This window comes from Echiichthys vipera (assembly GCF_963691815.1).
Source record: "Echiichthys vipera genome assembly, chromosome: 8".
NCBI lineage: Eukaryota > Metazoa > Chordata > Actinopteri > Perciformes > Trachinidae > Echiichthys > Echiichthys vipera.
In genome coordinates, this window is record NC_139833.1 from 13,751,199 (window position 1) to 13,763,422 (window position 12,224).

Below are 12,224 nucleotides of genomic sequence, written 5' to 3' on the forward strand. Positions count from 1 at the left end.
TAATACAGCTAAGACAGAAACCTTTTCTTTCGTTTATGTCTTCATGTTTCATATTTATTTAATAACAGGATTTTTTTCTTTGATTCACAAATGACTCTTGTTTGTAACCTATTTTATTTTCATCATCGCCTGTCATTTTCTCGCCCTACAGCCAAAAGGAACAGTCCAAATACATGTTTTTGGTCAAATGTAACAGTCGGTTTACACGCTACATGCTATGAAAATGTCACATTTTTATTGACTGTAAACAGCAGTACTCTAGAAGTGATTCAAGTAAACACACTCCCCTTGTTTGAATGCCATGGAAACACTCAATGAGTGCATACTTGCCCTTACATGCAAGCGTGCCCTTAATCACCCGAGCGTGCCAGAGCTGTATGCAAAGGCAAAGTGGATCTTTTGTGCCACCGGGTTTAAATATAATCAACCCATTTTGCACAGAGCCAAGACACACCTTAAGACATCTTCTACAGTATGACAGCGGGATGGCCAAGAGCCCAACAGCTGTATTATTGTATGTGAGCAGTAGACAAGGCGAGAGAGAAGTGGGGGCGGTTGAGTCTGAGCCAGTTGGACAGGTAGTAGTAGAACATTGTTTTAACAGGCCAGACAGAGAGAAATGGGGACAAAGGTGAAAGAGTTTAGATATTGCATAACACCAGAACGGTTCCGCATTTGTCATCGTCTTTTTTACATCAACATGGAGCTGTTGCAATCAAACCACTGTTGGCGCTATCTGTCTGCTGCAGGACACACAATTAACCATCAGAGGGCGACATTGTTTGCACTTTGTTCATTTCCTCTGTCTTATGTGGAAAAAAAGTTAAAGTCAGCAACAGGTGCCAGATGTGTCAACACCAACATGTCTGGTCACAAATCTGTGATGACAGGTCAGATATAAGTGAAGAGCTCTCAGCTTCTGTTTGGTTCCTTTGAGCCGACCTTTGTGCGATTTATTGTGTTACACCTGGAAGATTATTTCTCTCCTTATTCCTCTTTCTCTTTCCCCCTGTTTGTTATACCTTTATATTTGTTACGTTTGTTACTGACAATGCATATGAATCAGCATTAGTTAAAAATGTTTTATTCAAAATTTTCATCTGCAGTCTCTTATTTACATACAAACAGTGAGATGATACAGCAGTGAGAAAGAAAACATCCCACAGTACAAGACACCACATAGTCTACACTTACTCTTAACAGTCAAACTTCAATGCAAAATGTTCTGTTGGGGGGAAAAAACAACATCTTCATCTTCTTTCTTCACCTCCTCGGGCTCTGGTGGTTGCATCATTTCTTAGCTACAGCTCGGTTTAGTTTATACTTGTTTACTTGACAGCACTCCTACCCACAAAAGTTAAACCAGTATTTGTCTGTGTTTGCACGCAACTGAATTTTGTAGTGAAACTTGTTCTTGAAAGAATATTAAATGGAGTTGTGTCAGAGAATGAGATGAACAAGCAACTAAACTACAGTATGTATCAATGACCCAGGACATTTAGAATTTCAGATGAATACAGATGACAGTAGAATTAAAATATATATTGACCTGTGTTGTCTCTCAAGTACTTTATATATCTCAACATAAACATTTAGATGTATTTTCTCATATCTAAAAAATCAACTGAAGCAAAAATGCTGAGTGCCATGCAGAATAAGTCCCATACACGATGACATGTAGCAAACTTTTAAATGTGCATACAGTGCAGGAAGCTGCAGAAATGTTTGCTAATGCAAGCAACACAGACTCCTGTGTCTCCTGTCTTCCCTCAGCACCTCTGCACATCACAGCGGACATGTATGTCCTGCACACACATTCTGAGACACACACTTCTTCACAAATGTTTTAGCCCCCGAGTAATTTTACAAGTTCCAACTATGGTCTACCCCTTTTCTGTCTGTCAAACAAAATGGATCTCCACCGCTCGCAGAGGTTCACGAACATCACCAAAAAAACATTTATGTGTGTCACTGCTCATACACACAAATGCAGTCAAACCCAAATACACTTTACATGGTTGCCATTCAAAAACACTTCCACTCCACGCTTACACGTGCACACACAAATCTGCCGCATGTGTGTGTTGAATGGATGCTAAAGTGAAAATTCATGCTCAGACAGGACCAAAGCACCGCAAGCTCATGGGTATTTATGTGTGTGTGATTAGACTGAAAAAACATTAACGCTCTGCTAAACCACCTGTTCACACTGCAAGTGTTACACATCCTTTATAAGATAAGTTTGTAAGCGTAATGCAAACAAAATTCATTTATTTCTCAAACTTTTTATGCCAGTGAGCGTAAATGAAACTCAGTGCTTGACACATGCAATACTGTTGTTTTGGTCCAGTGGTGGTAAGCACAGTTATTGAATTTCTAAAAGGGGGATACCTGACAAATGATTTATATCAAAGGTGAAATGTGTATGTTCATCCGTGCCGACAGTGTTTTGGTCCACAGGCTGTCCTCTGACAGCTTAATGACTAGCTGTCCACATATCACTTCACTCGCTGATTCCATTCTGAAGGGCGGCAGGAGTCGAGGGACTAAGAAGAAGGAAGGAGGAGGAATCTGAGAGACAGGACATACTGAACCACACAATAAAACTCTTAGCACACGCACACCGGAGGGCTGCCTGTAAATCTATTTCCGTACAGAGCAAAGGTCTTTCAGCACCAACTGGTAACAGTAAAAGAGCTGAAAAGTCACATTTCTGCATGTGTGATTCACAGTGATTGTGTGTGCATGTGTAAAAGGAAGGCAGTATTTGTGTTCCATGCATGCAGCCCCTCAGCTGTGCAACTCTGAGGAGAAAAACTGCTGATTATAAAATCAAAACAAAGCTGGAGGAGCTGTAAAACTGGGAATAGACTCAATACTCCCTGCACAAGGCTCACCATAAATACTTAGAGCGGCAACTGCATTTACTAACAAGGTGAGTGCATGCATATACATGCACACCAATAAAAAAGCTATAATAGAAAGCTTCAGTAGGACTGTTAATTAGGGTATTTCATGTGTTCAGTGATTCAGTGAAATCTGCTGTATATCAAAGGAGATTGAAGGTGAGAGAGCTTGTGTTGCTCCTCACTCCTCATGCTTATAAAATCCATAAAGATCTAAGACTGGCTGACAGTTTAACAACACAGACCTGATTATCACTGCAGATCTAGGTGTACAAAACATGCCAATCAGCTGTGTGTCTATTTCATAAGTATAGGTGCAGGACTGCAGGACCACCAAGTCATTTTTTAGGGGATTGAAAAGTTAAGGAGGAGACTGGTGAATTGAGAAAGCCAGGGTGTAAGAAGATACGAGTGAGAGGTATAATCTGGGGGGATAGGAAGAAAAACATGAGGAGTAGAAATAGATAAATGATATGACAATCTGTGCGGAAAGGAGTTCACCTGGGGAATAATTAGATGAGCAAGTCAAGGGGAAGGGATGGTGACAGAGATGGCTGGGGAAGGGTGATGGTCTGACAGGAAAAACTAAGAGAAGCACATTCCTTCTGTCCCTCTTGTTCTCTTCAAAACAGCAGCTGGGACAGGTGTGCTTTTACTGGTGGTAGAAAGTGCACAGGCTGCTGACCCCCCCCCCCCCCCCCACACACACACACACAAGTGCTGTGAGTTGTGTGTTTATACGCTGAATAAGCACAGTGTCTGGCTGCATGTTAGCAGAGACTTTGTTGTTGTGTGTAATTATGGGGGGATCAGAATTTGCCCATAATGACAAAAATAGACATCTGAATGCACACATGGTGTTTGTGGGGTAGAGACTGTGGGAGTGGCTGTGTTAGAGACAACGTGATGTACATACAATGTGTGTATGCCTAATGGATGTGTGCAAAAAGTACAAGAGTCAGCTTGTGTGTGTGTGTGTGTGTGTGTGAGTATGTGTGTGTGTGTGTGTGTGTGTGTGTGTGTGTGTGTGTGCGTGCATGCGTGCGCGTGTGTGTAGCTTAAGGAGACAGTCTCTACTTCAGGAAACAGAGGGATCCTGTTTGTGAGTTGTACTCATTGTTCAGCTGATTACCCCTTTCATCACCCCCCTACTTCTGCACACACACTCATGTACAAAACACATAGGCCCCATGTAATTATTTGGCGGTCGAACAAAGATGTGTAGCCTACACATCAGTGTTAGGAACTTGCTTTGATTTAACCCGTTGTCTGTCTCTTCACAATAAATAGTTTGGGACGAGGGGTGTGTCAGGCCAGCCTATCTGACTCCGAGCATTGTCCCTCCAACCATATTGATGTCCGTCTTTTTATACTGGAAGAAAGGAAACCACACAATATTGCCTTATCTTCTCCTGGACTCATCATTTACTCATTTTTCTGCTAAACGTCCGCCCACCTTGCCTTTCCTAAGAAATGACTAAGTTCTATTCACAAGGCCCCCACTTTATCTTTGTATCTGGGTTATTTATCAGACACACAGTCAATCGTCTACACTATGCTGTTTTTTCAATAATATTTTCTTTTTTATTGAATCTCTCTCATAATGTTCTTACTTTATTACATAACAAGCCATATCTTTAGAAGCAGAGTGAAGGTTTCTGGCACAACACCTTCTTCCAAGGTACATGGAGAAGCGAAAGAAGTCTAAAGAGGTCAAAACTCCAGCAACAATCGTAGTATAGAACAACTTTCTAAAGAGGATGACCCTGATAGGACAAAAGACACACTGGTCTTTCCATTGTTGTCAGTGTTGCTAGAGATTTTACCTCTTTGGAACGAGGAAAGTTTTACTTTTTGTCTTTTAAATACACCCTTCCCTCCTGCCTTCTCATTTGCCCTGCTCACCATTTAAGCATGCTAGCATGTTGTCATTGAATGTTCATACATATATCTAAGAAAAGTAATGCACTCTAATTTTCATTTAATTAGGGTTGGGGTGGTGAATTTTTCCCAAAACACAGGACTTTCACCCGGGGGACTAGTGTTTGTGTCCCAGAAGAACGAAGCCAAACCACAATTTTTTTTCTGTTCCTAACCATTCATATTAATGTCTAAATTGAACCATCACTTGTTCCTTAAATTTAACCAGTCATGCTACTGTAGTTTTGGTGCCTTTACATAACCGTCACCTTTTGTTACTTAAACATAACCAACGCAGTCACATACTGGCTGCCTCTTCACAGCGTTAAACAGAATGTCATATTCCCTAAGATATCATACAAATTGCGTTTTAAGAAATCTCACTCAATTTTTTGATGAGTATATGTTCATTTAAACAACGTTCAGACTGAAATAATGATTAAAACTATTGGATTGATATACAAAGACATTTTGTACATATTCATGGTCCTCAGGAGGCATTCATCAACTTCGGTGATCCTCTGACTTTTCTTCTAGTGCTACCGTGAGGTTCCCGTTTTTGGTTTACAGGGACATGTCTTGGCGACTGTTTTATGAAATGCCATGAGATTTGAAATCTTAAAGATTTAGGTCTCCCTCAGAATGAATTCTATTCACTTTGTTGATCCCCTCATCAGGTAAAAATGTAATTTAATAACTTTATGTTACGTTGCTAATGCTTATTAGAAAATATCTTAACCCTCCCTGAGTAGCACCACTGAGGTGCCTTTAACTCTATACTTCACTGCTCGTGGCGGCCAGCGGATCAGACCGTGGCTGAACTGGGCAGCTTCCAGGTGTGAATGTCATCAGGGTAATCCTGAAAAAAAAGGAGCTCAGAGAAACTTCCCTGAATAAATCAAGGTAAAAAAAAAAAAGAGAAAGAATTGTGACTGTGAGCATTAGTATGCTGATGTTAGCATTTTGCTCAAATCACTTTTATCAGCAAGCCACTGGAATGGCGTGATACATAATGTAATGTAATTCTTCCCTTCTGCTTTCCTTATCTCCTGCTCAAATTCTTTCTTGTTCCCTCTTTCAACTGCAGCTAATTGGCCTCCCACCTCCAGTCCTCTCAGCTTAGGTTTTCTACATAACACTCAATTCCAGTACAATACTGTGTTGTGTCTGTGTTCTGTCAGGGGCAGGCTCTTCGAGCTCAGGAAGAGAGGCCAATGTACCTCACATACACACACAAGGGATGAGAACCTCTGGCGTGGCCTTTCCCACCACTGCCCTCTCTGTATCAACACACGCGCACAAACAATCTCATTCTCACTGCTGCACCATCAAACAGGCTTTTGTCTCTTCTTACACAACCACCACAATCACACACACTTATCTCCACACAGCTGCGTGTAAGCTCATTATTGCATTGAAAACAGAAACCTCCAGCACAAATCCTCCTACATCAAAAGAGTCAAGTGCAGCTTTCTTACTTTGCTAGGCCAAAACAATCTTTCATGTCCACCATGTTCACAACTTAACAAGCAATCAGCAAATAAAAAGTCATCGATGTATATGGTAAAAATATATTTACATGGCACCTTTATAGATCTTACATCCTTTAGAAGTCAGTGAATTAGCGCTGACACTCGGTTGTTTCATTTGCATAACATATGTCCTTATTACAGATAATGAGGAGACAAGCGAGACTCTATCACCCGTGAAAACCAACCACCAGAGGAGTAAACACCAGTCATTCTTGTAAACAAAGCCTACAGTGTTAAAATATCTTTTAAAATGTATTTGTATTTAATCTAATATACAATTGCTTACAAAAATAGCAGTAACAATATAAGTGGACAATGTCTGATATTGGACATAAGTCAACGTACACATTCTGTATCAAAATTTTTAAAATATATAGTAAACAATTTTGAACAAATATAATTTACTGCCACTGATACGACTATAAGCATGAGTACCAATAGAATGATGATATGTAACTATATACTACATTATCCCTCACATGAGTACCAGGGGAGGAAAAAACTATATGTGACATTAAAACAGCAGCCGGCAAGAAACAGTTCCACAAAATCTTTGGTTCGTATGAGTTGAGGAAGATTCAGTCCAACTCAACACATTGCAGGTCTCCTGACATGTTGGGGGATCAGTAAATGCCATTCATCTTTAATGGCAAACTGGATCTAACAGAAGGCACTTAAAGGACATAAAAAAGAGACACTGGTTTAAGAAATAGCTCCAGAAAAAAAAAACAAGTTGAATCCAAAACATCATCATTTCTGAATAACTGTTATACCTCCCCGGAATGACAACAAACAAGAAATTATGTCAGTGATGTTTTGTCTCTCTGTATGATTTCAAATACAAGACAAGGGATGGGAGATTTTCGCTACAGCCCTCTGTGGAGTCAACAGATCTGTCATCAACAGATTTATCCTCATATTTGCATAGACTTATATGCAGGTGAGCTTTGATTGACGGACGTAAATCTCCAAAACAGATAAAATCTGATGAGGCTGGTGAAGATCCCGGGCGTGTTTGGAACCTGGGATGAACACAAATAGGAAAAAGAATGAAGGATACTAGCTTTCATTTTATTTAAGAAACATTCGTTCTGACCAGGTCATTTGAATAGTCAAGAGGCATTTCATGAAGGCTGATAAACAGGATAACATCACTGGGACATTTAACTATACACGGACCTCTTTAAAAGGTGATCCATCCTAGATCATAACAAACTTAGACTTTACATTATAATGACAACATGTTGAATAAAACTATGAATGGTTGTCAGAACAGGATGAAGGGATGGAAAAAAGGCTTAGCTGCAACATACAGCTTCTGGTTACCTTGGGAGTGAACCAGCTGTCACAGATATTACCCAGGATGTGCAAAGAGGCCATACCCCCACTACAGATTGAGTGGGCGTAGGTGAGATGCTTTACATATACAGAGACTGCGGTGTAAACGGGACTCATAATGAGTCACAGAATATACAGTAAACACAAAACTTGTTTGTCTTGCAGGTCTGAAAGCTTATTAAAAAATTAGGATGGAGTAATGTCTGATCAAGCCGTTGACTCAGAGTGACTGTGAACAAACTATTATTTTACTGGTTGCACAATAAATGGAAACCAACAGATAAATGTACATGATACAAAGCTGCTGGCCTGCGGTATCGTGTAGACCTGCGCAAAGTAGCCTAGCAAGTTAAAGTGCAGAAAATGTTTCGTTTGCTTGGCAACAGTCTAGCTCCAGTCCAGTTGTGGAACTATTTGTGCCATTGGAGCCAGATAAACAATTAAATAGACAAGCAAATCATCTGTTGTCGCTTATTATATTACTTAAATGTTGAAAGCTGTGTTTACAGGTGTGATTTTTCGAGATGTGTTTTCACTGTGTCTTACCACAATATATGAGTCGTTTAGTTGGAGGCCGTACAGGACCCACGACGTTGAAGTGAAGAAGGTAGCTACGGTCAGGGGGAAGGACAAACACTGCACATCACCACTCTGCACTATCTTTACCTGAGAGGAAGGAGAGAGAAACAGCAGTGGTTAGAGCAGTCGCCCAATGTAAATGGAGCGACCTTTGCTCTCATCAACCCTGCCTCCAGCAGCAGCGAGCAGCTGTTTTCAATGAAAAAAAAACAACAACAACAAACCCTGATAATTGTTAAACCAACTGTACACTACTCTGCTCAAAACAGCAGACAGCCAAAGGAAGCAACTAGCTGGTGAACATACATAACGGAGCATTTATTATATTCATGTCTATTGCATCCTTGAATAAGTGCCAACATAAAAGGATGTAAAATATAAGGAGAACACCGAAGGCAGCCTAAGGGATAGGGCGCAAAATAAGACAGATAACGAAAATAACAGGAAGACACACAGATGAAGGAAAGAAAGGCAGGAAACTGACTCAGGGTCATTCAGGGCAGTGAGGCAGATGGAGGGAAGGAGGCAAACAGGATAGCAGACTGAACAACAAGATGACACAAAGAGACAAAAAGGAAAGAGAGAGGGAACAGGGGATTTATCCCTTCATTGGTAAATAGCTGCACGTGAGGCGGCTTAAGACGCTGAACTGAACAGATGCCGCCTACTCTCTGTGCAGAAGTTCAGTGAGACATATGGTCAGAAAAGAAGATTGAATCGGCTGTTTACAGTTGTGTGTGTTGAAGCGAATGTTGTGAAGTTTATTTGAACTGTGACACATGTAGAAAACATCTTTAACAACACGCTCTTAGAAATAACAGACTGTCTTAAAAACTTCATACACAGGTTGCACAGTATGCCTCTTTTTCCTTTTTCTGGGTTTTAATGGACGGAAAAGCAAGATATCTAAATGAACTAATAAGATATGACACTAACAATTACGATAAAATCAAAAGACTTGCTTGCTGTGACTATGAACATCAAGCCCATGTATTTCAGGGCTGCAAATCAATGTACAATTAACTGATTCACTGGGATATAAAACGCAGAATAAAATCAGATCTTCATATCTGAAGGTTGTTATACATTTTAGCTTTAAAAAAATGACATTGTAAGACAGAAGCACTGATAATTACTTCAACTGAGCTTCTAATCATTTCATCACTCCTGTATGTCACTTTGATAATGTGCATAATGCATTGGTGGAAGAAGTACTCTAATATTTGACCTAAGTCAGGGTTCTGGTTCCAGCGCTGTGTAAAGCGGCAGCCAGCAACGGTTGCTCCCTCTCCTTTCCGCACTTTTTTGCTATTTATCTTATTTTACTGTCTTTTTATTAGTGCTTTTTCCTGTAAGTCGTCGTGCTAACTTTAGCCAACTATGTTCGTCAACTTTCTTATGTGTTTTTTTTCCGTTTGTCTCATTCTTGGGACTCTGATGTTAGCTTTATTTTGATTTGATTTATGTTTATGCTTATTGTTACTCTGATCCTTTCCCACCTTTGTATCGAAACTGTTGCAAAATAATTTCCCTCGGGATAAATAAAGCTTCTTGAATCTTGAATCTAAGTTAGAGCAGCAATATGATAGTGTAGAAATATTCATGTGAAAGTACAAAAGCTTTAGCATCAAAATACACTTAAAGTACCAAAAGTACTCATTTTGCAGAATGACCCATTTCATAACATTGTATGTTATATCACTGGATCACATTAATGCTGCAGCTGGTAAATGTGGTGTTATTTTTAATTATTCTACATAATCGTATATAAACTATGTAATATTAATCTGCAAATTAACAAGTAACTAAAGTTATCAAATGAAGAGTAAAAAGTACATTTGTATTAAATGTTGAAAAAAAGAGGGAAAGTGAGGCACAAATACCTCAATGTTCTTAAAGCAATTCTTACCTTTCTTGCAGGTCTCACAGCTCTTCCCTCGAAAGCCCCACCCTCTTCCCCCCCGCCTGACGTCTGACGCTCCCCATTCCCCGACCGAAGTTTCGGACCTCCAACTAAGCAAAGTGCACTGGAATGCTTGTCAAAGTAAACCTCCTACTAGTGAATTCCAGGGAGATCGACCAACCCCAAATTCGCTAGTAGGAGGTTCACTTTGACCTAACTGGAGGTCCGAAACTTCGGACTTCTAATGGCACTAGAACGCAGCATGAGCATCGCAAGTGAAACGGAGCAATGGATGACAGGCAGGAAGCTGGGTAAATAATTTTTTTAAATTATAATAAATTATAATAAATTGATTGATTGGTCAGACTATTATCAATATGCAAATTGAATATTTTTGAGTTTCAACACCTGGTGGAATTTGTTTTTAGGAGCATTTTAAGATTACAAAAGTAAATTGTAAAAATGCCAGAAAGGTCAGAATTGCTTTAAGCACAGTACTGTCTGTCATGTGTGCGATCATGTACCAGGTCGGTGAGTGGGGACAGGTACATGCTGACGGTGACCACGCTGCAGGTGAGGCCGAGCTGGCTGAGCCGAGTGTCTCCCTCTGGAAGGAATAAGGTGAAGTAGAACCAACCGCAGGTCAGCACCGCTCCCGCCGCTACTGTCTGTGACATCACCAGCCTCTGAAACAAACCCACACACACGCAGAAATGCTGAGACACACAGGCGTATACGCACACAAATAAAGCTGGATCTGACCTGAACAGGCCTCAGTCCTGACTTCCATTCACTTCACTGACCTTTTGTTTTGTGTAGTGGAGGTACACGATGATGAAGAGGATCTGGAGTACAGCGCCGATAACGTTGACCAGGACAATCGTCCGATCGCTCTTCAGAATCCCATAATACAACCAGCCCAGGTTACTGTGGAAACAAGACAAGCGTTAGAGGTGTTGAGCAGGTCTGCAGGAAAACAATGCCTGTTCTGCTCAGATATTGGAATCTACATACGTCAGAGAATATTGGATGTCTGCTTCAACAGGGTGTACAGAGGGTTACTTTATTTTTCTGGCGCCATAACAGATAACAGAGTCCTTGGTCCTTGAGATGGTGGCTGTATCTTGTATTCTTCAAGTTTCTGGTGGCTGACTGTGTTCAGGCATTACATGTGCCAGAAGCTTCTCCAAACGGATAGTTGTAATAAAAGATATATTCAAGTAAGAACAACCTGAGGCTCTTTGAGATATACTTTATTCATCATCTGGAAAGATCGTCACTCTCTCACACGCGCACGCACGCATACACACACGGACGCACGCACGCACACACTTACTTACTTCAGACATGTGGTGAGGAAAGGGAGAAACTGGATGTTGTCAGCACTTTTGGATTCTCTCATCTTCTTCAGGTCGGTCCTAGAAAATACGCACGCACGCACACACACATTAGAAGATAAAGAGAGTGAAACGGTGTTTTTTTCCAACCAGAATGGTAAATCGCCATACACCATGACACTAATGTGAAACTTACAGTCCAGTCGAGAACATCCCGACTGTGAACACGATGCACGTACATGACAGAAGCTGCAGTAACTCCATAGGAACGAGAGGAGAAAAAGTCTAATGCACCACCCGGTTATGAGCGTTTGCTTTTTTAAACACAGTTGGTGAAATTGCATTTAATTAAAGATGGAACACAACTACACGGATGCGCCCTCCTTCTCACTGCATTTCCGTGTTTGCAATCAGTGTGCACAGTGTTTCTGCGCTCTGATTGGCTGTGTGGTGAAGCGGTTGGGGAAGAGTTGCACCAATAGGGTGGTGAAACGATAGCGTGCGTTGAGATCTACGTCATCACGTTGGTTCGGTGCGCTGGTTGATGGATTTGGGGATTTTGACCGAAGTGTGATGGATGGGAGAATGTGGTGTTTTGTTTTTCTCCAAGGTCAAAGAAAATAATATAAGTAAGTTTTAATAAATGTATTAATTCTAATGGCAAACAATTAAATTAATAATAAATTCAGAGGTAAAAAAAACTAATTTT

General features: G+C 40.6%; 1 protein-coding gene across 1 annotated transcript; it reads right to left on the reverse strand.

Annotated features, from left to right (window-relative positions):
- Positions 1-6,456: 6,456 nt before the first annotated feature.
- On the reverse strand, positions 6,457-11,890 carry slc50a1 (solute carrier family 50 member 1). Its single transcript, XM_083917699.1, has 6 exons — positions 11,712-11,890; positions 11,519-11,596; positions 10,982-11,105; positions 10,703-10,864; positions 8,243-8,362; positions 6,457-7,380 (listed from the first exon to the last, which is right to left on the reverse strand). The coding sequence occupies exons 1-6, from the start codon at positions 11,777-11,779 to the stop codon at positions 7,273-7,275; spliced, it is 660 nt and encodes a 219-aa protein (XP_083773825.1). The 5' UTR covers positions 11,780-11,890; the 3' UTR covers positions 6,457-7,272.
- Positions 11,891-12,224: the final 334 nt, after the last annotated feature.